General features: G+C 35.7%; 1 protein-coding gene across 1 annotated transcript in view; it reads left to right on the forward strand.

Moving 5' to 3' along the window:
• The window catches only part of Myh15 (myosin heavy chain 15), a 112,979-nt gene that overhangs the window by 41,760 nt on the left and 45,143 nt on the right, over positions 1 to 26,076 (forward strand). Inside the window, exons 17-26 of the mRNA XM_070028726.1 lie at positions 1,545 to 1,612; positions 2,427 to 2,514; positions 3,444 to 3,561; positions 4,405 to 4,528; positions 5,676 to 5,812; positions 12,548 to 12,800; positions 18,241 to 18,483; positions 19,462 to 19,638; positions 21,667 to 21,812; positions 24,418 to 24,508. Coding sequence (XP_069884827.1) covers positions 1,545 to 1,612; positions 2,427 to 2,514; positions 3,444 to 3,561; positions 4,405 to 4,528; positions 5,676 to 5,812; positions 12,548 to 12,800; positions 18,241 to 18,483; positions 19,462 to 19,638; positions 21,667 to 21,812; positions 24,418 to 24,508 — 1,445 coding nt within the window. The remainder of the gene's footprint in view (positions 1 to 1,544; positions 1,613 to 2,426; positions 2,515 to 3,443; positions 3,562 to 4,404; positions 4,529 to 5,675; positions 5,813 to 12,547; positions 12,801 to 18,240; positions 18,484 to 19,461; positions 19,639 to 21,666; positions 21,813 to 24,417; positions 24,509 to 26,076) is intronic.

The following is a 26,076-nucleotide window of genomic DNA, read 5'->3' on the forward strand; positions in this document are numbered from 1 at the left end:
CTGGCTGACCTGGAACTGTGATTCCCTGTCTTGGTCAGCCTTCTAAGTAGCTTGTAAAAACCTCTGCACCTCATACTCTATCTTTGTTGAGACAAAATCTCCCTATGTTACCAAGATTAGCCTGAAATTCCCCATCCTCCTGCCTCAGCCTCCAAAATAGCTAATACTGCAGACATGTACTACTGTCCATAGTTTGGCATGATTTTTAAACTTCAAAATTGCCTCTGAGAAGTCTGTTTATGGCCATATATATACTTCTGGCTCTCAGTTGAATAATTGTCTGATCAGAAGAGATCAAAGAATAGTTGGAACAAAAATTCGGAGGAAATTGTCTTTTAACTCTTCAGGGTGTTCTCTCCCTCTCTCTCTTTTTTTTTTTTGGAACTAGAAGAGAAGAATTTTCCAGAATGTCTTTCTTTTGTAGTCATCAAGCACCTCCTGTAAAATTTTGCTTGCAAGTTTCTAACTTATCTACATTTTAAATTGCCCACAACAATCACACTATGAAATCTAAGTACTTTAAACCAGAGTTACGATTTTTTAAAAAGGGAATAGCATTCCATGTTCAAGAATGGAAAAACTGAAGTACGAAGAAATCAGATGACTCACTTGAGGATCTGGGTCTCTCCGTTAGTGGTGAAGCTTCATGATATCTGCCTCCACATAGTTGCCAGTGAAACCCAGATATCATCCTTCATAGCCTTCCTTGTTAATAGGGGGCCCATTTTCTCTAGGTTGGCTTTAGATTTTGACAATGTTCATCTTTATGAATTAGAACTACACAAATGCTTGTAAAATAGTTTGGCTTAGCATACAGGTTCTTCTGCTTTAAGATGAAAGGATTTACTTTTTTAATAAACTATGCCAATACATGAGTGTTGCCTGAAGTATAGCCAATGTGGAAAAACTAAAAAAGGAACATTAATATGCCTATCAGTTCAGGTAGAGATAACCCATCTGTTAATAACTTGGATTATATTTCCTAAGTGTACTTGAAATATATGCACATTCAAGATCATAATATACAAAATATATAGATTTTATAGCCAAGTTTTTCCTCTAAAAGAAAATTATAGGAATCTTTCTATATTAGTTATGTGTACCTAGACCATTATTTTCAATGTTAAAGAAATATTTCATTATATGCACGTTTTCCACAATCTAACTATCCAAATGCCTATGTATGTTTCTTGATTTATTTTATTTTTGCTGATTTTTTTTCTTTCAGGATTTGGTATTGAATCTATGGCTTTGCAGATGCTAAGAATGTGCCCTATTGCTGAGCTATATCCTCAGCTTTTGCTTGTTTCCTAATGACTAAATAACGCTTCAGTGCATATCTTTGTACAGTTTCCTAAGTATTTGCTTCAGAGAAAGAACCATAGGCATTTTAAGAGTTAAGTATAGTTTTGAAGCTTTTGTTAGATATCACTATATTATTTTTAGAACTTTGATGAACTTAGGTTTTCATCAACAAATTCTGGCACTGTGACACATTGTAGTTTTTAAAAAAAAATTTTAATTACTTTTTTTTCTGTTTTTAGCAAAGCACTTTGGGAAGAAGAAACACATGAAAGGAGCTTCATTCCCGTTGTTGACATCACTGCATAAAGTAATTTTATGTTGTTAACTATTCATAATGTCATAATGGTACATATTATTACTTATCTAAAATTGTTCATCTCTAATGACAAGCTAAATATCTGGTTAGTCAAGTTGGAACAGTGGAGGTTCATCTGATATTTTGAAGTATTGAAAGGACATGATTAGGCCCCACCTTTATCCTTTATGTCAGCTTGTACTCAACATCTAGCTGACATAAGTACAGATTCAAACACATCTCAGTTAAAAGTATTGTCCTTGTCAAAAGGACGCTAAGCTGCCTGCACAGTCATTGGCCCCTCCCTTTCCTCAACAGAGGAACATCTGTGGTACACTGGCGTATTTGTATTGGCCTTTCTTTAGGGATCTGATTAAAGTTGAGTCAGCACTACTGCCTTTTACAATCCTCTGATCTACCACATATCTCCAGCTAAATCTTTAAAATCAAAATCCCCACCTCAGATTGTGTTTCTAAAGAGTCTGACCTAAAATAAAAGGTTTCCTACAAATCCAAAACTTGAGAAATGATTTTTTTCAAGACATTTTATTGTTCAGCCATAAGTTATGGCTGTCAATTTCAAAGCAGGTTGAAATGATTCACAGTGGAGCTTTGTCTGCCAGATAAATATTGACTTGACACCAGAAAGAAAAAAAATGTGTTTTTGGTAAGCAGAGAATAAAGATGAATTCATCATTTTACCACTGGTGTGTATGTGGGGTATCAGATATAGTAGATAGATTTAAAGATATTTTTGAGGGTTTTTAGTAACTTGCAAAATGCTTTAATACAAAATAATAAATACATATTATGATTTTCACCTTAGGAAAAGCTAAATAAATTGATGACAAGTCTGAAATCAACAGCACCTCATTTTGTGAGATGCATAAATCCCAATGTGAACAAAATGCCAGGTAAGAACTAGGCATCTCTATACCCTACGACAGGGAATGCTTTTTATTTAACTACACAGAATGTCTCTTAAAAGAGCCATTTTCTGATCCATTTATATAAGAGTAGATTTTCAGATATATAAAAATGAAAGTAACTTAGTTCAGTGTGAGCTTTTGGAACCTCCTCAGGGCTGCTTTTGAATTGAAATTCTAGTGGACATACTGAAAGATTTTACAAAGCAGGCTTGTTTGAGTAATATCAGAATACTTTCTATTACCATTGAAAATTTCTCCTGATCTCAGATGTGTGTGAGCTCCCAAGCAATTGTTTAAAACTGACAACTATAATGGGGTTGCTTTTGATGAACAAAGAAATAATAGAAGGATTGATATACTATACAATAAAACTTAACTGACAACATAATCTGGTAGAATGGAGGCGAGGATATGTCTGAATCTTTCCTAGGCAAGATTGTAAACAAAATTTTGTGATTGTCCCCATCTTCCCATTTCTTTCACTTGCATTATTTTTGTAGTCTTTTCTCCCTCCTATTTAGAGATAGAAATTCCCTTTTGTGTTCTGATTGTCATTCCTAGCTGGTTTTTGGTTGCCAAATGGGTATGATGTATGGCATCAACATTCTAACAAAAAATTAAATTAAAATGGTGATCTATTTCATTTCCCAAGACAATATGCCTCTTAATCCTTATCTAACTGTGAACTCAAATGATTGTTCTATGTTAAAAATAATTTTAGATAATTCACATTTAGAAACTTGAATATAATAATAGAATTAAGTACTGAGAATGCTCTCAGGCAGGAAATAGGAACTTAGATTAAATATCAGGGAGAGCTCACTAAATTCAAACTCTTTAACCTAATTTGCAACAATCTGGACAAAATCTAGGATTGAGACGTGTATTCAACATGACCCCCCCTTTTTTTAAAGGTATAATGGACCCTTTCTTGGTTCTGCAACAGCTGCGGTGTAATGGAATCTTGGAAGGTATTAGGATATGTTGTGAAGGGTTTCCAAATAGAATGCTGTATGATGATTTTAATAAAAGGTAAACATATATTTCCTATGTTCCAAAAAGCTCGAGGCAGACTATTCTGTTTTCCTTTCTGAATGTTTAAGTACACACTGTTTGTTTGGTTAATATTCTCCTGACTACAAATTGATGTGTTGTGGTGGTCGTGAGATCTATGATGACAGAGTTCCATTATGCTATCCCCTGAAATCCAATATCCATATAACTGTAATACCCTTAAATCTCTATTAACAGATAATAGACCCACATAAAGAGGAAATATATACAGAAAATGTATAGCCTGAATTCAATCACTGAAATGTTGTATATACTTAATAATAGCTGCCACTCAATGAAGCTATCATTTTATTAGCAAACTTATGAAAGCAAAGAAGCCAAGCTGGTGGTTCACAGGAGGCAGAACAGACACCTTTGCTTTCTATTTCCTGGATTCTGCAAGTGCAAATTAAAGCTCATCAAGTCAATCTGAGCAAAATATAGTAGAGTAAGCATCTGTTTGGGATCAAATTGGAATGTTTCTATTAACTCATCATTAGGGTAAAAAACTGGAAAAGGAAATTTAATATTTCTGCTTTTCAGTTTCGTTAGTCAGATGATAGGCATACTTAAGCTTTCCCACTCTCTTTTTCATTCCAATTTTTATCTTCCTAATTTGGCAGAGAAACCAAATGAGTTGATTTCTAAAGCACCATGAAAAGTATAAACTATTTTGTCAATGGATCATAATTATTTTTGCCAAGGGTTTTTCAGAAATTGAGTATGTAGATAGGGAAGTTAGATCTGTATTGTTTTACAACTCTCTTGTCCAGATTAATCATTATTTGAATTGTGTGATCCCTTCACCCCATTTAAAATTAGGTATCACATCCTAAACCCAAGGATCTTTCCAAAGAGAAAATTTGTGAGCAGCAGAAAAGCAACTGAGGAACTACTTAGCTCCCTGGAGATAGACCATACTCAGTATCAATTTGGAATCACTAAGGTAACTAGGAAACTGCAAAGAATATATTTGGAGAAGAATAGCAGGAAAGAGTGTGTATCTTAAAATATCTGAGAATACATGAATAGAATGTGTTCTTCAGCTCCTGTGACCAGAAATAATGCAAACAGAGCTCAGTTCAAAATGAATACTCCTGTGCTGGCTAAGGAAGAAAAATGCAATGTTTCTTAAATTTCAGTCTTGACTGAATTACAGTTTTTATAATTAATCAGTGAGCCAAATTCATACCAATATATAAATTACCCAATTAACCTTTCATTGCTAGAAAATCTATATACAAATCAGAGTATGAAAAATGTCAGTTAGCTTCCTTAAGGTAATTTTTTTGCCTATTTGAACTGATTTCATCTACTGTACTCATTTAGGGATGAATCTTATAGGCCTAAATAATTTATTTATTTTTTATTTTTTATTGTGAAAATACTGTATAGAGGGGTTACAATTACATGGGCAAGATAATGAGTACATTTCTTATCATTGTTGCCTCCTCCTTTGATTCCCCTTCCCATCCCTTCCCATCTCCCACCTTCCCCCCCGCGCCCCCCTCCCCCGTCCCTGCCAAAGTTGTAAAGTTCATTTTCTACATAACATCTTGTACATCTCATTGTTGCAATGGGTCCACCTGTATCCCTGTTTAAACAATTTGTTTTTTCCCTTCCCATTCACAAATTATACCAACATCAAATACAGTGAAAACAGGGTTATACTGTGGGGGAGGGGGCCTAAATAATTTAATAGCTTTAAATTCAACCCCATTATTCAAAGAAGCTAGCTTCCTTAAATATGATTCTCTAAATTCCATTTTTTTCTAAGAGACCATATATGGGGGGAGGTGGAGTCTGAATAATAGATTGGTCTTACCTGGTAGTCAGCATCAGATAGCTCCTAATGGAGCTCACTCATCATCCTTATACCTTAGCTTCCCAGGTTCTGAGATTTCATATGTTTGACACCAGCTTTGGCACTTTAGCACATTTAAAAAAAAATGAAATGTTACCTTGAGTAAAACCAAAAATGAAATAGGACTGATAAAGTCATCCCCGGAATATTTCAGTTGTTTATAGGGCATTCAACAGACCTTTGTTGAATACTTATGATCAGTGAAACTAACACCTGACATTTCTTTTAGGTATTTTTTAAAGCTAGCTTTCTGGGAAGATTGGAAATAAAGAGAGACAAGAGACTGACTGAAGTTTTCACATTGCTCCAAGCCAGAGTACGAGGAAAACTGATACGAATCAAATTCCAGAAGATTCTGGAAGAAAGGTGTTGTATTTCTTCCATCTGCTGAGGCAATTGATAACTAATATAAACATCTGTCCATTGCATATTATAAGCTGTGGGAAAGAGTTGCCTCTTCTGTGTAAGCTGATTCTTAGAAAAAAAAATCAGTCGTAGTACATGCAAAGAAGGCAAAGGAAGTTATTATTTTACTCAGCCAATTACAATCACAATTCAGGTATTATTTCTGTTGCTTCTAGCCTTCCTTTTAGAAAGGATTGTGTGTAGTTTAGAATCATAGATCTAAATTGTGTGACTCACAATTTAGAACAGAAGCAGATGGAAAGGGTTGGCATACATACCCCACAGTCTATTCTGTGTGAGTTTGCTTCAATGTGGATAAGTGTTCTGTCCATTTTGTTACCTTCACTGTAACTTCCTTACTTTCAGGCAGGGTTACTGAGGACTTTCATTTCTACATTTGGGCATTTGGGCATAGGATTTGTCAATTTCCAATGGATTCATGGAAAGCAAAATCTTCAAAGAAAGAGACCACTGATTTTACAAAAATGGGTTTGAAGCAACAAGGCATTGATTTGACAGTATTTGCATTAATTTTTTCTCTTAGAATATTTAATCTTCTGAAGAGAAGTTTACAGGTCTTGGTATAAATTGGTTAACTGGAAATTTGATAATTCTACCTGCTTTCCCAAAGCAAGTAAAAAAGAATCATAGAAGATGTTATTGAGACATTCATAGAAGGGTGTATCTCATAGTGGCCATACCGTGGGAGTTTGGAGATGAGGAGTATGCCTTGTAGGACTAGTTGTGTAAGTTTGTGTAAAAGTTTTAATTTCTTAATGATAAACTTGCTTTCTAAACTAGAACCATTTTAGTCTATTCTTTCTCATTCATTACTTCAAAAAATACAATGTTTTCTCCATAAAAATGCAGAAAATATAGTGCATACTCATGAAGCCATCACTAATAGCCATTTTTCCTGTTATTTTTGACAACCTTAAAAATGCTAACTTACAAAAAGAAAAAAAAATGCTAACTTAGAGTTCAGGCCCCACGACCGGACCCCCCCCAAAAATGCTAACTTGTTTTTTTTTTTATCTTGATACTAGTTGTATTCCTTCCTGCCTAGATTCTGAATTTATGTATAGCTTTCTGTATTTCATTGTAACTCAAATAAAAGTATGCTTTTGTGGCTTTACTAGACACCCTTAACCAGTGGGATGATTTTATATATTTTTTAGTCTTCATGTAAATAACATTTATGTGTTATAATGAAGTTTATTATATTCGGTATTATACATGTGTCAGTGCTAGACTAGGAATGTTGCTCAAGTGGAAGAGCACTTGTCTAATTTGAGGAAGGCCCTGAGTTCAATAGTTCAATCTCAAGTAAAACACACACACACATGCACACACACATACACATACAATGCATTGTTGATGTGTATACATATCATATATAAATACATATGTATTTACACACACGAGGTTGATTAAACTTTTATGTAGTTAAGAATACTGGTCCATGAAATGGAAAGACTTGGAAAAAATTATATTAAGTGAAGTAAGCCAGACCCAAAGAAACATAGGTCCCATGGTTTCTCTTATTTGCAATTACTAGTATATGTCTGAGACAAGCAGAAACGGTCAGACAAGTTGATGTTAGGTGAAATGAAACCCAAGATAAGGACTCAAATGACTTTTCTTTCTTGCTATTGTTTCTAACATATTTATAAGACGATTTCTTTGTTGCTTTGTATGTCCCTCCCCCATGGTATAACCCCTGTTTTCACTTTATTTGATGTTGGTATAATTTGTGGAGGGAAAAAACAAATTGTTTAAATAGGGATACAGGTGGACCCATTGCAACAATGAGATGTACAAGACGTTTTGTCAAATAACAAACTGTACAACTTTGGCGGGGGGGGGGGAAGAGGGAAAATGGGAGGGCAGGGATGGTAAGGGGAAACAAAGGAGGAGGCAACAATGCTTGGTAAGCGATGTACTCATCACCTTGCTCATGTAATTGTAACCCCTCTGTACAATATTTTCACTGGTCCATGATGAGGATGGGATGGGAGCCTTTGAGCTTATTGACTGGTCCTGTCAATGTAGAGCACCCTCTCCCATCCTGCCAAGGTTACAGTCACAGCGCATACACTTCCTCTTTCTGTGCTGCATACTGGCTCTTTATGTCATTAATTATTTTATTCAAGTCCTCTCCTTCTTCATAGTCTAGCTCAAAGTTTTATATTTTATCTTTAAAAATCCTGACTAGTAATTTCATTAATCACTGTTTACTTTTTGTTATTTATTTATTTTTCCTTTTTTCTGCTCTATGCTTATTCTTTTTCTGTTTCCTTGAGGTATAAGATTAGTTCATTTGTTGCCAAGGTATTGTATTTTGAAGTATCATGTCCTGAATTCCATCAATATGGAAGTAATTAAAAGAGGTTTAAAAGGAAAGCAATTCTGGGATGTGATCCTTGCCCAGAATGGGTCACATTTTCTTTTTTCCTCCCTTCTCTTCTTCAATGAGTTTTTATTAAGTACTTCCTATATGCTCCTAAGCTTGGGAAATGTTGCTATGAAAAGACAGTTTGCATGACTCTATGGAGCTTGTACTAGTAGGAAGGAGATGATAAAGAGGTGTAATTCTGGCAAGTACTCTTAAGAAAATAACAGTGAGATTGAGAGGGAAATAAGATTAGTTTATTTGTTTCATTTTTGCACAGGTAGGCATTTATCAGTAAACATTTCCCTTTAAGGAGTGCTTTAGTTAGATCTTTACCATAGTATTAGTAGAGCACTGGATATGACTATATTCTTATCTTTGTAGTGTTTCATATGTTTTCCTGTGATTAACATCTTTTATTTCAACTGGAAGAACTGCATTTAATATATTGTGGTAAACAGTGGTGATAAACTCACATTTTTTGCTTGAGGAAGTCTATTTCTCCTTCATATCAAACAACAAGCTTACTGTGTGTAAGTATTCCTTGTTGGCAGTTTTATTTTCCTTCTTTTAGCATATTTTAGCATAGATACAGCTAAGCAATCCCTTCTGGATTATAGGGTGTTTTCTGAGAAAATTCACTGGTAGTCTCAGAAGACTCTCTGTTGTTTGTGAGAAATTGATTGATTTTTGTCTTAATACTTTCAAGATTTTTTCCCCTTTGGTGGGATTTGAGAATTTTGTTATATTGTAATGATGATGATATCTTTATGCTTAATCTATTTGCATTTTTTTGCTCTTGGAAAATCTGGATGTTTATTTCTCCTTTTAAGTAGTGTTGGGGTTCTCATTATTTCATTATTTAAGCTTTCTCTGCCCCTCCTTTTTCTCTGCTCCTTCTGGAATGCTCAGTAGTTTATAAATGAAGGTGTTTGCCAGTATTCTATAATCTTCTTCTTTATTGTTCCTTTTTTCCTTCAGATTAGATAATTTCAAATGACCTATCTTCAAACCAACTGTTTGAATGAGCTTTGAAGTGTTCTACAGATTTTTCAGCTATGTTTAGCTCTTTTCTTTTAGCTTATCATGATGCTTCCTTAAATTTTTGTTGGACACTTGATAGATCTCCATTTCTTATGAACAAGTTGTTTAAAACTAATTGTGTTCTTTTAGTTGTATACTGTATAATTCATTCTTCATGTAGCTTGTACCTTCACATTGGTGCACACACATTTAAAGTAAAAGCACTGCTTCTTGTGTACATTTATGGATTAGCTTTGATTTAAGATGACCTATACAAGATATTCTGCCTAGAAATTTGTCTTTCTTTCCTTGTGACCAGTTTTTTTCCCTTCATTTTAAGAACTTCTAATCTGTTGATCTCTCTAGCATCTAACTTTGTCAAGACTTAAATCTGTTTTTTTTTTGTTGTTGTTGTTGGTCGTGGGGCTTGAACTCTGGGCCTGGGCGCTGTCCCTCAGCTCTTCAGCTCAAGGTTAGCACTCTACCACTTGAGCCACAGCGCCACTTCCGGCTTTTTCTGCTTATGTGGTGCTGAGGAATAGAACCCAGGGCCTCATGCATGCAAGGCAAGGGCTCTACCACTGAGCCACCTTCCCAGCCCCTTAAATCTGTTTCTTTAGGATCAATAAAGCTTTGTTTTTTTAAAGATTTTTATTGTTGTGGCTATTTTTTTATTGTGAAAATACTGTACAGTGAGGTTACAATTACATGGGCAAGATAATCAGTACATTTCTTTTTTTTTTTTTTTTTTGGGTCCGGTTGTGGGGCCTGAATTCTGGGCCTGGGCGCTGTCCCTCAGCAGTTCAGCTCAAGGCTAGCACTCTATCACTTGAGCCACAGCGCCACTTCCGGCTTTTTTCTTTTTTCTTATGTGGTGCTGAGGAATCGAACCCAGGGCCTCAGGCATGCAAGGCAAGCGCTCTACCACTGAGCCACCTTCTTAGCCCCATGAGTACCTTTCTTATCAAGCATTGTAGCCTTCTCCTTTGTTTCCCCTTCCCATCCCTTCCCATCTGCCCCCCACCCCCTCACCCAATCCTCCTTCCACCCCCCCCCACCAAAGTTGTAAAGTTCATTTTCGACATAACGACTTGTACATCTCATTGTTGCAATGGGTCCAACTGTATCCCTATTTAAACGATTTGTTTTTTTCCCTTCCCCTCCACAAATTATACCAACATCAAATACAGTGAAAGCAGGGGTTATACTGTGGGGGAGGGACATACAAAGCAACAAAGAAATAATCTTATAAATGAGTTAGAAACAATCGCATGAAAGAAAAAAAACATTTGAATACATATCTTAGGGTTCATTTCCCTAATATCAACTTATCTGACCTTTTCTGCTTGACTCAGACATATACTAGTTATTGCAAATAAGGGAAACCATGGGACCTATGTTTCTTTGGGCCTGGCTTACTTCACTTAATATAATTTTTTCCAAGTCTTTCCATTTCCTAACAAATGGGGAAGTGTCATTCTTTCTCATGGAGGCATAGAATTCCTTTGTGTATATATACCACATTTTCTTGATCCATTCATCTACTGAGGGACATCTGGGTTGCTTCCATATCTTAGCTATGGTAAATAATGCTGCAATAAACATACTCGTGCTGGTAGCTTTATTGTGTCTTGTTTGTGAACATTTGGGTAAATGCCCAAAAGTGGGATTTTTGGGTCATAAGGGAGCTCTATGTGGAGTCTTTTGAGGAACCTCCATACTGCTTTCCAAAGTGGTTGAACAAGTTTACACTCCCACCAACAATGCAGTAAGGTTCCCTTCTGTCCACATCCCCTCCAGCATCTGTTGTTGTTAGAGTTCTTGATTATAGCCATGCTAACTGGGGTGAGGTCGCATCTCAATGTTCTTTTGATTTGCATTTCTTTTATGGCTAGGGAGGTTGAGCATTTCTTCATGTGTCTATTGTCTATCCTTCTTTCTTCTTCAGAGAAGTTTCTCTTTAAGTCTTTCGCCCACTTATTTATTGGGCAGTTGTTTCTTTGAGGATTTGTTGTTGGGGGATTTAATTTTTTGAGTTCCAGGTATATTTTAGATATGAGACCCTTGTCCATTGTATGGCTAGAGAAGAACTTCTCCCAATCCGTGGGTTTTGTATTGATCTTGCTAGCTATGTCCTTTGCCATACAGAAGCTCTGCAATTTCATGCAATCCTATTTGTCCAACCTTTCTTTGATTTGTTGTGTTTCTGGGTTTATTTTATTCTTCTATTGGCATTGCATTGATATTTTCACCAGACACACACACACACACACACACACACACACATATACACATACACACACACACACACATACACACACACACATCTTCTATCTTATAGATCCTGGCTTTAGTAGGTAGAACCGCTGATCTCCAGAGATTCTAGACAAGACAGATAATTTAGTCTAGGGTTATTTTTATTGTTTGTTATTTTATTATTCATTATGAATCATTGTTATTTTTCAACTTTTAATTATTTCGTTGAAAATTCAGATTATTGCGTTTTTCAGTCCCAGGCTTTTTTTTTTCCCCCCCGGTCGTGGGGCTTGAACTCTGGGCTTGGGTGCTGTCCCTCAGCTCTTCAGCTCAAGGCGAGCGCTCTACCGCTTGAGCCACAGCACCACTTCCGGTTTTCTAGCGGTTTATTGGAGATAAGAGCCTCACGAACTTTCTTGCCAGGGCTGGCTTTGAAACGCGGTCCTCAGATCTCAGCCTCCTGAGTAGCTAGGATTACAGGCGTGAGCCACCGGCGCCCGGCTCAGGTTTTTTATTTGATCTACTTTCAAATAATGATATTCCTCAGATGATGATAGGGTTATGACAAGGGTATTGTTTTTCATTAAGTATATAAATCATTGAAGGTCTCAGCCTTGATGTGGAAGGCTGAGATGATAAGTCTTGATAATGAAGGTCTCTTGATATGAAAATACGAACAGTTATCAAGATGACTCCATCCTTCTATGAACACAGACAAACAATGCCTGCATTCACTTACTATTTTTAGCTCCCTCTATGTCTCCTACTTTCTTTCAGGACCATCTCTCATTTAAAAGATATTGTGATGTGAGTATTTTCATATCTAGCTCATAATATAGTTAGGCCCATAAATCCTTCAGGGAGTTTTGGTCAGAATCAAATGAGAACCCAGATCTAGAATGCTTTGAAGACTAATGAAAATGCATTGACTGTTAACATGGTGTATTTATTAAATAGCTTTATTATGTAAATACTTTCAGATAGTCTGTGTTAACTTGCTTTTTTTAAAAAAAATCTTAATTTAGGGATGCACTTCTACTGATCCAGTGCAACATAAGAGCTTTCATGGCTACAAAGAACTGGCCTTGGATGAGACTTTTCTTCAAGATCAAGCCCTTTATTAAGGCAACAGGGATGGGAGAGATATCTCAACTGAAAGAGAAGTATATACAACTGCAGAAAGCCTTGGAGATATCAGAAGCTCAGAGAGAAGAACTCAAAGTGACACAAGTCTCTCTCATCCAGGAGAAGAATGACCTGCTTCTTCAGCTTCAGGCTGTGAGTGATTCTACTGTTTGTTCTTTACATCCACTTCTTAATTACTCTCTCATTTCATAGGCAGCAGTTGACTTCAAAGAAAGGCAAATTAACCAACACAGAAGTGTGAGTTTTTGGCATACCATAGATTTCACTAAGCACACATAATGGATACATTTGAAAAGATGCTGTTTAATAGTGAAGAAATTTGATTAGCAGGGTATCTTTTTTTTTAATCGTGAAAATACCATACAGAAGGGTTACAATTATATGAGCAAGGTAATGCGTACATTTCTTATCAAGGATTGTTGCCTCCACCTTTATTTCCCCTTCCTATCCCTTCCCATCTCTACCCCCTGTCCAGCGCCAAAGTTATAAAGCTCATTTTTCAACATAATGCCATGTACATCTCATTGTTGCAATGGATCCACCTTGTATTCCTATTTAAGCAATTTGTTTTTTCCCTTCCCCTCCACAAATTATAACAACGTCAAATACAGTGAAAACAGGGTTATACTGTGGGGGAAGGACATACAAAGCAACAAAAATATCACCTTATAAATATGTTAGAAACAATAGCAAGAAAGAAAAACCATTTGAGTCCTTATAGCAGGGTATCTTTTAACTAGAATACAGCTCAAGAAGTGCTAAGAGGAAATTTTAGAGCTATGTCTATTTAAAAATATCAGAAAGACCTCAGATAAATAGCCTAATGATGTCTCTCCAAGCCAAACCCTAAATTAGTAGATAGAAATAATTAAGAACAGGTAGCAATGAATAAAATACAAACTGAAAAAATAATATGAAGACCTAAGTACGTGGGCCGCTGGGGGTCGCAGTATCAGTCCCCGAGCCTGTGCTGTGGCCCTGGCTGGTCAGTGTAGGAACCTTCTCAATAAAGTTGCTTCTTTATTAACAAAAAAAAATATGAAGATCAATGAAACAAAAAATTGGGTCATTGAAGTGATAAACAAGACTGACAAAGCTTAAGCCAAACTTACCAAAGGAAAGGAGAAGATGAAAATTGATCAAATTATACATGAGAAAGGGGCCATAATATCAATGAAATTCAGAAGCTAATTAAGGAAGACTTCAAAGACTTATAGTCTGATAAACTATAAAGTCTGAAAAAATAGATAAATCTATGTGCATAACTTGCTAAATTGAACCAAGAGGGTACCAGTCACATTAACAGATCTATAATGAGCAATAATATTGAAGCAGTAATAGTCCATTAAAGTGATGTCATAACTGGAAAAGAGTCACTGCCGAATTCTACTAGACCTCTTAAAAAACTTACTATTAGTGCTACTCAAACTATTGCATAAAACAGAAAGGGAAGAAACACCACCAAACTCATTCTGTGAAGCTAGTGTTGCCATGATAACAAAACTAGACAAAGACATAAATTAAAAAATACAATGTGTTTAAATACAATTCATTAAAAAGTTTATACACTATAACCCAGTTGGTTTCTTCTAGGAATACAAGGATGGTTTCACATACACAAATTAATTAACATAACACAGGCCATAAGCAGCATAAATGGCAGAACATGTAATTATTTCAATAGATGCAGAAATTTCCTGTGCAAAATTCATCATCCTCTTTTTTAAGTATATATTTTTTATTGTAAAGATACTATACAGAGGGGTTACAGTTACATGAGCAAGGTAAGATAATAAGTGCTATGTACAATAATATTATATCCAACATCATACTAAATAGGGAAAAACTTAAAAACTATTTCCTCTAAAATCAGGAAGGAGGCAAGGGGCTTCTCTCTCCCTTCCTCCTTCCCATCTCTTTCTCTCTTTCTGTCTTTCTCTCTTTCTCTTCTTATTAAATATGGGCCTCATAATCTTAGCCAGAGTAATGAGGCAATAGAAAGAAATAAAAGGGATACAAAGATGAAAGGATAACATAAAAATTATCCTGATTTGCAGGTGGTATGTTTTTATACTTATAAAACCCTAAAAATTCCATGAAAAACTCCCTTAGATAAATGCATTTAGCAAAGACTGAAGAAACAAAATTAATATTATCCATCAAATGCATGGCATTCAAGAACTGATTTGTATAACTATTTAAAAATAATAAACATATAACAAATTAAAAACAAAATTGACAATATATAAAAATTAGTAGGTTTTCCATATACTAACAATGAACAGACTGAGCAAGAAATCAGAAAAATAATTTAATTCACAGTAGCCTCAAGAAAAAAAATCTAGGAATAAAACTAAGGAAGCAAAAGACTTCAACACCAAAAACTATAAAACAGTGAAGAAAGAAATTGAAGAAGATTGTAGAAGAAGGGAACACAGCTTATTTTTGTGAACTGGTAGAATACACTTTCTAAAAGTAGCTATACTACTGAATATGATCTATAAATTTACTTCAAGCCTCATAAACATTGCGGTGTTATATTATGCATATTTATAAGATATTTCTTTGTTGCTTTGTATGTCTCCCCCTCCCCCTGCCCATGGTATAACTCCTGTTTTCATTGTATTTGATGTTGGTATAATTTGTGGAGTGGAAGGGAAAAAACAAATTGTTTAATAGGGATACAGTTGGACCCATTGCAACAATGAGATGTACAAGACATTATGTCGAAAAACAAACTTTACAACTTTGGTGGGGGGAGGAGGAAATGGGAGGGGAAATGGGAAGGGATGGGAAGTGGAAACAAAGGAAGAGGCAACAATGCTTGATAAGAAAAGTGATCATTACCTTGCCCATGTAACTGTAACCTCTCTGTACGGTATTTTCACAATTAAAAAAAAGAACAAAAAATCAACCCTAGAATTAATATAGAATATCTAAAGCAATCCTGCGTAAAAGGAGCAGTACTGTAGCTATCACAGCAACATAATTGACTTCAAATTATACCACAAAATATAATAACAGAGCAGCTTAGTAGTGCCACAAAAACAGACATGGAGAAGAGTGGAATAGAATCGAAGATCTAGAAATAATCCCATATGTTTAGAGCTGTCTGATATTTGATGAAGGAACCATTGGAGAAAAGACAACATCTTGAAAAATTGGTGTTGGGAAAACTGAATAATCACAAGTTTCTATCCTGAGAGGGGAAAATTTCAAAATGAATTAAAAATTTTAATTTAAGATTGGAAATTTTGGCAGTACTGAAGGAAAACATTTAAAGATGGAGACATAGGCAGTAACTTTCTGATTAAAATTCCAGTTGTTTAAAAAATAAGAATAAGGCTTACAAAATGGGATTATATCAAATTAAGATCACTATGTGTTGAATGAAATAATGACCAGAATGAAGATTCAGCCCACAGAATGGGTAAGAATTTTTGCTCTAAAAATTAAGTTCTGGAGGTGGGAGGGAAGGGATGGTAGGGGAAAAACAAAGGAGGAGGCAACAATGCTTGATAAAAAATGTACTCATTACCTGGCTCATGTAACTGTAACTCATCTGTACAGTGTTTTTACAATAAAAAACATTCAAAAAAAAAAAAAGAAAAGAAAAGAAACATAGAGCTAACTGGGGTGAGGTGGTATCTCAATGTTGTTTTGATTTGCATTTCCTTTATGACTAGGAAGATTGAGCATTTCTTCATGTGTCTATTGGCCATCCTTCTTTCATAGCTCCCTTATGACCCAGCAATCCCACTTTTGGGCATTTATCCAAATGATCACAGACCATACTAAAGCTACCAGCACAACTATGTTTATTGCAGCATTATTTACCATAGCTAAGATATGGAACCAACCCAGATGCCCCTCAGTAGATGAATGGATCAAGAAAATGTATATACACAAAAATGGAATTCTCTGCCTCCATCAGAAAGAATGACATTTCCCCATTTGTTAGGAAATGGAAAGACTTGGAAAAAATTATATTAAGTGAAGTAAGCCAGGCCCAAAGAAACATAGGTCCCATGGTTTCCCTTATTTGCAATAACTAGTATATGTCTGAGTCAAGCAGAAACGGTCATATAAGTTGATGGCAGGTGAAATGAACCCCAAGGTAAGGACTCAAATGGCTTTTCTTTCTTGCTATTGTTTCTAACATATTCATAAGATGATTTCTTTGTTGCTTTGTATGTCTCTCCTCATGGTATAACCCCTGCTTTCACTGTATTTGATATTGGTATAATTTGTGGAGGGTAAGAGAAAAAACAAATTGTTTAAATAAGGATACAGGTGGACCCATTGCAACAATGAGATGTACAAGTCATTATGTTGAAAACGAACTTTACAACTTTGGCATCGGGTGCGGGGGTTGGGGGGGAAAGGGGGGGGGTGGGGAAGGGATTGTAAGGGGAAACAAAGGAGGAGGCAACAATGCTTGATAAAAAAGGTACTCATTACCTTGCTTATGTAATTGTAATCCCTCTGCATGGTATTTTCACAATAAAATATTTTAAAAAATAAAAAATAAATTGTAAATAAATAATTTTAAAAAATAAAAAAATATAAGGGCCAAAAGAACAAATATTCTAATTAATAAACAGGCAAGTGAATTGAGGGGTTGTGAAAATTGTTGGAAGGGTTTTATATCTATGGTGAATTGCCCTGTAGCCACTAACTATAAGCAATTACGGAGAATTTGAAAGGTACCTAGTTCAAACTGAGATGCACTATGAATGTGAAATGTAATTAGATGTCAAGTTCATGGTATGAAAAATATCTTACTAGTTCCATTTTGAAATGACAGTACACTGTACTTACTGAGTATTGTAAAACTATAGGGGTTCAAAATTATGAAAGGTGATCTATCACAAAAAGTCAATTTATTTTGTAGCTGGCTTGTATCATAGGAATGATGTCTTTTGGCAAAATGTAGAAGTAGTATGTATAAAACATTAAAAGGAAGAGGCATTTTATGTTCTTTGTATATAATTTGTAGAATTTGCTTGTGGCAGAAGCAGTTGCTTTTTTATTAGAAAAAATAGTGAAATCAAGTCAGTGCTTTATAAGTGAACTTGTAAATAAAATCACTATGCAGGTCTACTTAATTTATTAGAAATACATATACAACTGCACCAGGGCACTTAAAATAATGTAATAAATAAATGTTACACTGTCTGAGAGAAACTCCTTTCTTAAAAGACCATAGTTTAAGCAGGCATCAGTCTCAAAATTTGTGCCCACATCAGTTCTTTCACCAGCACAGTATTGACTTTTGGAAGTGTGCTATCTCTAGGCCATGAGGATTCTATTAAGTGCATATTAAAGGTCATTTAATCTACTGAATAGGCTTGATAGATGAAAGGCTCCTCCAAACACAAACAGTTCCCCCACATCTCAACAACAGGATCAGGGACCTGGGAATATTATTTCAGCTGCCTGGGAAAGGTAAGGTGAAAGTCCTGGGCTGAAAGTAGGCAATTATCTCCTTAGCTATGTGTTAAGCAGCATTTTCAAATAACTGATAAATTACTTCCAGCTATTGGGAACAATTTTCCTCTCATCATGGCAGGAGCAAGTGACCCTGGCAAATACTGAAGAGCAGTGCCAGTTGCTGATTAAATCCAAGATCCAGCTGGAGGCCAGAGTGAAGGAGCTGTCTGAGCGGGTGGAGGGAGAAGAGGAAATAAATTCTGAGCTGATTGCCAGGGGGCGGAAACTCGAAGATGAATGTTCTGAGTTGAAGAAAGAAATCGATGACCTGGAAACAATATTGGCAAAGTCAGAGAAGGAGAAGCACCAGGCAGAGCACAAGGTACTTCTTCTGTGATGTTTCACAAGGCCTAGATGCCTGAATTCCACTCTCAAATCAGGCTGGGGAACTCAGAGTGTTGTGTTCAACTTAATTAATACAGGAGACTGCAACATTACAGCCTTGGGAGCCACAACCAGCATAAATGAAATTGTGGTTTCAGTTTAGATTTCTATTTCAAAATTGTAGATCCCCATTTAGTGTAACAAATCAAATGATTTTATTTGTTCTAGTCTTATTTCCTCCATAATCAGTTTCATCAGGCCTCTAAATATCCTTCTTGGATGGACAACTTTCCATGATATGGTGTGCTAAAAGGTGATTTGGGATGTGTCTGACTCTCCAGCTCTGCCACTGATTTGAGGCAATCTCTTGTTTTAGTTGTGAGTTTTAACTTGTACATCTAGATGTGGATTGAAGTTAATCCAGAATCTGTATCAAACCTTTGGTAAACAGTTCCAATATGAAACTGTAATTTGGTGTCCATTGATTCTCCTTCACAGAAAGCACATAGCTAGCTTCCACTTTTGCATGTTATCTGTTGGAATCCTTGTCTGTCCCTCTAGGAACACTGTGGTACAAAATATTAATTCATGCCCTCCTGAATCCTCAAAAGCAAGCTAAATTACTATTAGTTGTATATTATTATTATACTATATTATTATATGTTATATATAATACTATATATTATATATTAGTTGTGTGTTATTATTATTGTTACTATTATTATTATATAATAATATGGTGCTCTTAAATTAAGACAATGAACTGGTTGATAATATTTGAATAACTAGAATATTACATTTCCGGACTTTATCAGATAACAGATAATTATTTTGTGGAAGAATTCAGAACTTTAAAAAGTTTATCAGGAATATGCCTCAATGAGGCACATGGTGACACAGAATTCCTCCTGAGGCTTTCCAATCTTCCATTTCAACTGGTGGCTCTTAGAAAGCTTTTCTCATTTAATTTTATCAGGTCAAGAATCTGACTGAGGAGGTGGAATCTCGAAATGAGGAAATCAGCAAGCTTCACAGAGCAACTGAGGCTGTAAAGGAGGCCCATCAGCAGACTCAGGACTGTCTGCAGATGGAGGAAGAGAAACTCAACACCTTGAGCAAAGCTAATCTGAAACTGGGACAACAAGTTGTTGCAGTAAGTGATCATGGATTTAGCAGTTGGCACTCTGCCTTCATAGATATGTACCTTCAACTTTTCTTTATTTATCTGAATAGTTTCAGGAAACCATAATAGAATATTGTATTTTATTTTTTATTTGGAAATAGAGGTGGGTTTTCTTACCGTACACTCAACCACTATAGTATAAGTCAGGCCCAGCACATAATCTATCACTTTTTAGAAGCAACTATCACACAACTCCATGCAATGGGAGAGTGCTGAGATGACTAATCCTTCCCATAGTCAGCACAGAACCAGGATTTTGCTACATAATGAATGCTAGTTCTGGTGTTCAAGCTTATATTGTGTTCTGACATTTATTTGTTGTTGAAAAACATGTAAGTCACACACTACACTTAATCTATATTGTTGAAAAATCTTGTAAAATTTTAAAAGTGATTGTGCCCTGTTCTGTGCCTAATCACTTTGTGAAAAAAAGCTTCAAGTCTACTTTTACTGTTCATAATCCTTCATTTCTTTTTCCTTGACTGAGCTGTGTGCATTCATTCTCTTAGTCTATATAAAATTGCTGATACAGGGAGTGATAGCTTTTTTTCTGTTGTTGTTTGCTTTTGTTGTTTTTTTTCCCCTGAATGTTTCTATTTTTTTTAATTTAATTTTATTTTATTTGTGAACATACTGTACAGAGGAGTTACAATTACATGGGCAGGATAATGCGTACATTTCTTACCAAGCATTGCAGCCTCCTCCTGTGTTTACCCTTCACATCCCTTCCCAGCCTCCCCCCTCCCCCCAATCCCAATCCTTCTCCTTCTCCCCCTTCCCCCCCGCCCCCCCCCCCCCTGCACCGACGTTGTAAATGGTGGCAATGCAGCTTAGGTTTGAACTTGGGATCTCAAGTTTGTTAAGCATGCTTAGTCCATTTTCACTGCTATAACAAACTAGCATATACTTGGTGGCTCATGAACAACAGAAATTTAGTTCTTATAGTTCTGGAGAGTGGAAACTTTCAGATCATAGGGCTAGTAGATTTGGTTTCTGGTGAAAGGCCACTTTACCAATACATGGCCATTTTCTTGCTGTGTCCTCATTTTGTAGAAGGAGGAAGGGCATCTTTGGTCTCTTTTTATATTCACACTAATCATGCTCAGGAGGACTCTGATCTTGTGACCTGTTCACCTCCAAGAGCATCAATTTCTAATACCACCAATTTGGTGGTGAGGATGTCAACATGAAAATTTTTTAGGGGACAAATATATTTGATGTGCATTAAATGTATTCATCATTTTAGGGTTATACATGTACTTTCCAGAAGTATTGCTCCTAATTTGAATTTCATATCTTTCACTAATAACAGGAAATGTTTTCTACTTCTGAAAAGTAAGCATAACAATAAGCAGAGTTATATCATAACTGTTATCTTCCTACTAAATTAATCTCTATCGCTGCTATCAACACAAATCCAGGGGTGACTGGAATGTTCTGACAGCTTGGTAGAGTATCAGAATAACATAATGATATGGACTGGGAAAAGGTGTCAAAGAGGTGAAGGGAACATTGAATCACACATATGAAACCTTCGCAAAAGGCCAGTGATACCCAGGAGTGCTGACAAATACTCATGGATGGAATCGTGGAGATAGATGTTCTTGGTACTTCTCCAGAGGCCACTTTCCAGAGAATATTTCTATTTCTTATGAATAAATGCTCCTGAGTAAATGAAATTATCCATCCATGAAATGAGCTGCCATATGGAGAAGTGATCTTCCATCACTGAAAAGTGACCAAACAGGCCCACTGGCCACAGGCAGAGCTCATACTCAGCAATCTCCAGAGATTTCTTCTATCACGATGACTTCTAGATTCCTTGGTTAATTTGTTGATTCATGTAACATTTAATTTAAAAATACCTAGATAGATGGTATCATTTCCAGAGTATGCGCTTGTAATTTTCTTTCATTTTCCCAAAGTGGTTAATGAACACATTTAGTAAAATATACATTCTACTGATTTACTTAACTAAATGATCTCTCCTTTTGTCAGCTGGAGGGTGCCCTTGAACAGGAGAGTAAAGCAAGAATGAACTGTGAGAGGGGGCGGCACAGACTGGAGGGAGATTTAAAGACAATCCAGGACCATGTGGAGAACCTGGAGAGCAGCCAGCAGCAGCTAGAAGCACAGCTGAGGAAGTGAGTATGTTTCTGTTACCATGAGGTTCTGGGAAGGAGATCGTAGGTTGGAGAGAAGAGCTCTGCCATTTTACTTATCATTAGGACTTCAGGCCAAATATTTTGAGACTAAAGCCATAAGATGACAGATTCGGAAATGGACTGCATTTTCTTTATTGTGTAATGGCAAAAATAGAATAAATACGTACCTGGAACCTATCACTGATAAAGTTTCTGCCTAGCAGATGAAAATAAAGGCTGTAAAGATCATGGCATGTGAATGACTGGGAATTTGAGAATTCAGGTAAAAAAGTGGAAATTGCCCATTTAAAAAAAAAACCTGAATCAATGGCAACATAAGAAAATGAGGCAAAAATTGTCATTGATGTGGTATGAAATACTGTCTGATCATTTGAATAATGCTTGTTTGCCAGATATACCTTCATTAATATTTATGTAGTGGAATTTTGCCAAATAACGTACTATAAAAACATGGATGTGAGCACTTGAAAGGGATGAGGTAGGATCAGGGGAAAAAGGTTAACAAATGAAGAGAAGAGGGGGAGAATACAATCAAGAATCCAATGTATATCCTACAAAATTAAGAAGAGTGAAGGAAGGGGGGGTGTGTAGAGGAGGGATGGAAGAGAATGTTGAAAGGGGTGACACTGATCAGGATGTCTTGTATTCATACACTGCTTTGTTAAATTGCAACTCATTTGCACAACTACTTGGAGATGATAAAACAAAAAACTTCCTTAAATATAATTCTTGGAGAACAAAGGAAGCAGTAACAATGCTGGACAAGAAATGTACTCATTACTTTACTCATGTAACTGTAACCCCTCTGTACAGCATCTTGACAATAAAATGAAATAAAAATTTTTTTCAATCATTTTGCTTTGAAATTGAAGGCAAAACTTGAAAATGACAAAATCTAGGGAAGCCAGAAGTCATTTGGATTCTTTACACCCCAAAGAACTGAGGAGAAGATAAGGACTTCATTTTGTTCTAGTAGTTAGTGAAATAGATTCTCTCTCTTTCTCTTTTTTGTCCTCCTTTGTTTAAAGAGACATTTTTTCTGGTAACACTTAAGGATTAAAATTAGATCAAATAAGAGGAGAAAACAGAGAAATCCAAATGTAAGGGAAGGCCAGATTACAGCTGGGGACAGCATATCCAAGGTCAGAATCCATAATGGAAAACGAAGTGTCAAGGGAACAACTTACAAGTTTTTGGCTTTTTGTTAGTGTGCATATATTGGCTTCATACATGTTCATGGTGAAACTTGACTAATAGTGTATTAGTTAGTTACTAAACTTCATAGATGTTTGGAAAATAAGAAGATAGAGAACCTTATGAATGAACTGGGATTGATGTAAGGCAAAATACAGGGACAGAATGTTGGATGGTAAAGTTCAGACATTCAGCATTTTAGGACACTATTTTTCAAGAAGTGGTAGCTTCATTGTAAAACTTTCTCTAAGTGGATCTATGTACATTTAAGACTTAACACATGACAAAAGTAGCATTTCTGATGAGTGATCATAGGATAGAAAAGTTAGTACATAGCTTCAGAATTATTAGCTACATTTTTAAAGATAAAAGTTAAATGACATAATTTAATATATGCAATATTCTGGGTGGCCCAGACCTCTGATCCTAAATACTTGGGACACTGAGAGTGGAAGGATTGCAGTTGGAGGCAAACCCTGGCAGAAAAGCTTCAGGAGACCCTTCTTGAAATAACCACCCCCTGCCCCTGAAAATAAAAAAAATACCAAAAAAAATAGGGATGGAGGAGTAGGTCAAGTGGTAGAGCACTTGCCTAGCAAGTATGAGGCCCTGAGTCAAATACCAGTACTGCCAAAATTAATTAACAACAACAACATCAACAACAATAATTCAATGTACAAAAGCTGTACCACTCTTAGAAGTGTCAGAATTATTCATGATAGCACAGGTGCAGACATAACAAATATCCTTTATGTATGAAACAAGAAAGTGTGTTATATACATAGACTGAAATATTTTTCATCCTCAAAAGAGAAGAAAATACTTCCATATATGACAGAAAGGGATGAGCCTGGAGGACATCATGCTAAGTGAAATACACCAGTCACAAAAGTTAGAATAATTCCACTGACATGAAGTATCTCAAATAGTCAAACTTATAGGAACAAATTCTTAGCATGATCCTTAATTAATGAGGAAATTCGTAAACAAGCTTCAGTTTGCCTTAATTATTGAATGTTATGTCACAGTTAAATATTAAGGGAAGTAATCTGTGTGTGGGCCAGCATAGAACAATCTCAATATATTACTGTGTTAATAAGCTTTAGATCTGTGCATAAAATATATACAATATTACAACTTTCGCAGTAAGGAAAAATGAAATTTTCCCTACCACTATATATGTACACATGCAAATTTGTGAATACTTAGAAAAAAGAACATTATAGTGGTTTCTTCTAAGAGAAGAATAGCGATCAGAAGACAAAGGTTTCAGACCTTGATGCAATAGTTGTGTTTTTGAATAAGAAGGACTCATATATTATTTCTATAATTTAAAGATTTTAAAACAAAATGTTCCAAACAATTCAATGTGTTACCTTTCCCTAAATAGGAAAGAATTAGAAATGAGACAGATGGATTCAAAAGTGGAGAATGAACAGGTCCTGGTGGCCCAGCTTCAGAAGAAGGTTAAAGAGCTGCAGGTAATAATTTTTTCAAATAGTTGTGTGCACTAATGTTTAAATCTGTGGCTGATAATTGGTACTTTAAATAAGAAAATCTCTAGCAAGTTATCCATACTTGGTCAATTGTAGACAGAGGAAGTAGAGAGCAGTAGTTTAGATGTACACATCTAAATGTGTACATGTCTGTACACATTTGGGAGTCTGCAGAAGGAAATTTTGAGTTTGAGACCATTCCTGTCCATATAGTATACTTGTAGGGAAAAAAATTAAGAAAGAGGGAGGGAGAGAAGGAAGAAAGAAGAAAGAAAGGAAGGAAGAAAAGAAAAAGGAGAAGAGGGAAGCAAAGTGGGAGGAAGGAGAAAGGAGAAAAAGAAAGGAAAGGAGAGGAAAGGAGAGGAGAGGAGAGGAGAGGAGAGGAAAGGAAAGGAAAGGAAAGGAAAGGAAAGGAAAGGAAAGGAAAGGAAAGCAAAGGAAAGCAAAGGAAAGGAAAGGAAAGGAAAGGAAAGCAAAGCAAAGCAAAGGAGGTATCCCATAGATGTATGACCTAAGAAAAAATTATTTTTATTAGCATGAATTTTCTTACTATGAGGATAATAAACTAAATAGCTTACTTATTGAATGTTTACTCTGAACCAGGCATTGAACTAAAATCCTGGAGAAGCATTTTTTTTCTCATTAATCCTGCAACTGTATGCTTAATTGATAAGCATAGTACATGACCTGAGGCATATATTCATTCTTAGCAGTTTAATTTTTACGTTGATTATTTATGATTATAAGGCAATTATACTGGAAAGCAGTAGGTTCTATAGTAGACTTAAAGCATTATTTGATAATAGATCACTCTATTAGTTTTAGACCATGTCAATGTTTTATACTATATCACCATTTTGTACAGTAATTAAATATATGAGGCAATTATACTCACATGCACACATATACATGTGCATCTAGATACTTTTTTTCTTTGGAGAATATCCCAAAGTTGTAAACATCATTCAAATTTATTTGGGAATCTTTTTTCTTTTCTTTTTTCTTTTATGTCAGTCATGGGGCCTGAACTCTGGGCTTGGGCGCTACCCCTCAGCCCTTCAGCTCAAGTCTAGCACTCTACCACTTGAGCCACAGTGCCACTTCCAGCTATTTCTGCTTATATAGTGCTAAGGAATTGAACCCAGGGCCTCAGGCATGCAAGGCAAGCGCTCTACCACTGAGCCACCTTCCCAGCTTGGGAATCTGTTTTCAATAGTTCTTTTTCAGAATGTTTTGAGTAAAATAAAATAAATAGTACTGCTGCTTTGTGATTATACTTTATTTTCAGAAATAATATTAACTGTCAGGCGGCTCTTTATATTTCCAGCCTTATCCCCACACTTGGCATTTTTCTAAAATAAAGATAAAACATTTTTTTCACAGTATCTAAAAAACAAAATTTCTCACCTTAATGAATTAAAAATGGAGGTAACAATGCTTGATAGGAAATGTATTCATTACCTTGCTCATGTAACTGTAACTCCTCTGTATAGTATTTTTACAATAAAAACATATTAAATTATTTCTGGAAAATTAATTCAGAGTTGTGTGAG

Source organism: Dipodomys merriami, unplaced genomic scaffold, assembly GCF_024711535.1.
Source record: "Dipodomys merriami isolate MVZ:Mamm:240054 unplaced genomic scaffold, mDipMer1.0.p SCAF_2, whole genome shotgun sequence".
Classification (NCBI taxonomy): Eukaryota; Metazoa; Chordata; class Mammalia; order Rodentia; family Heteromyidae; genus Dipodomys; species Dipodomys merriami.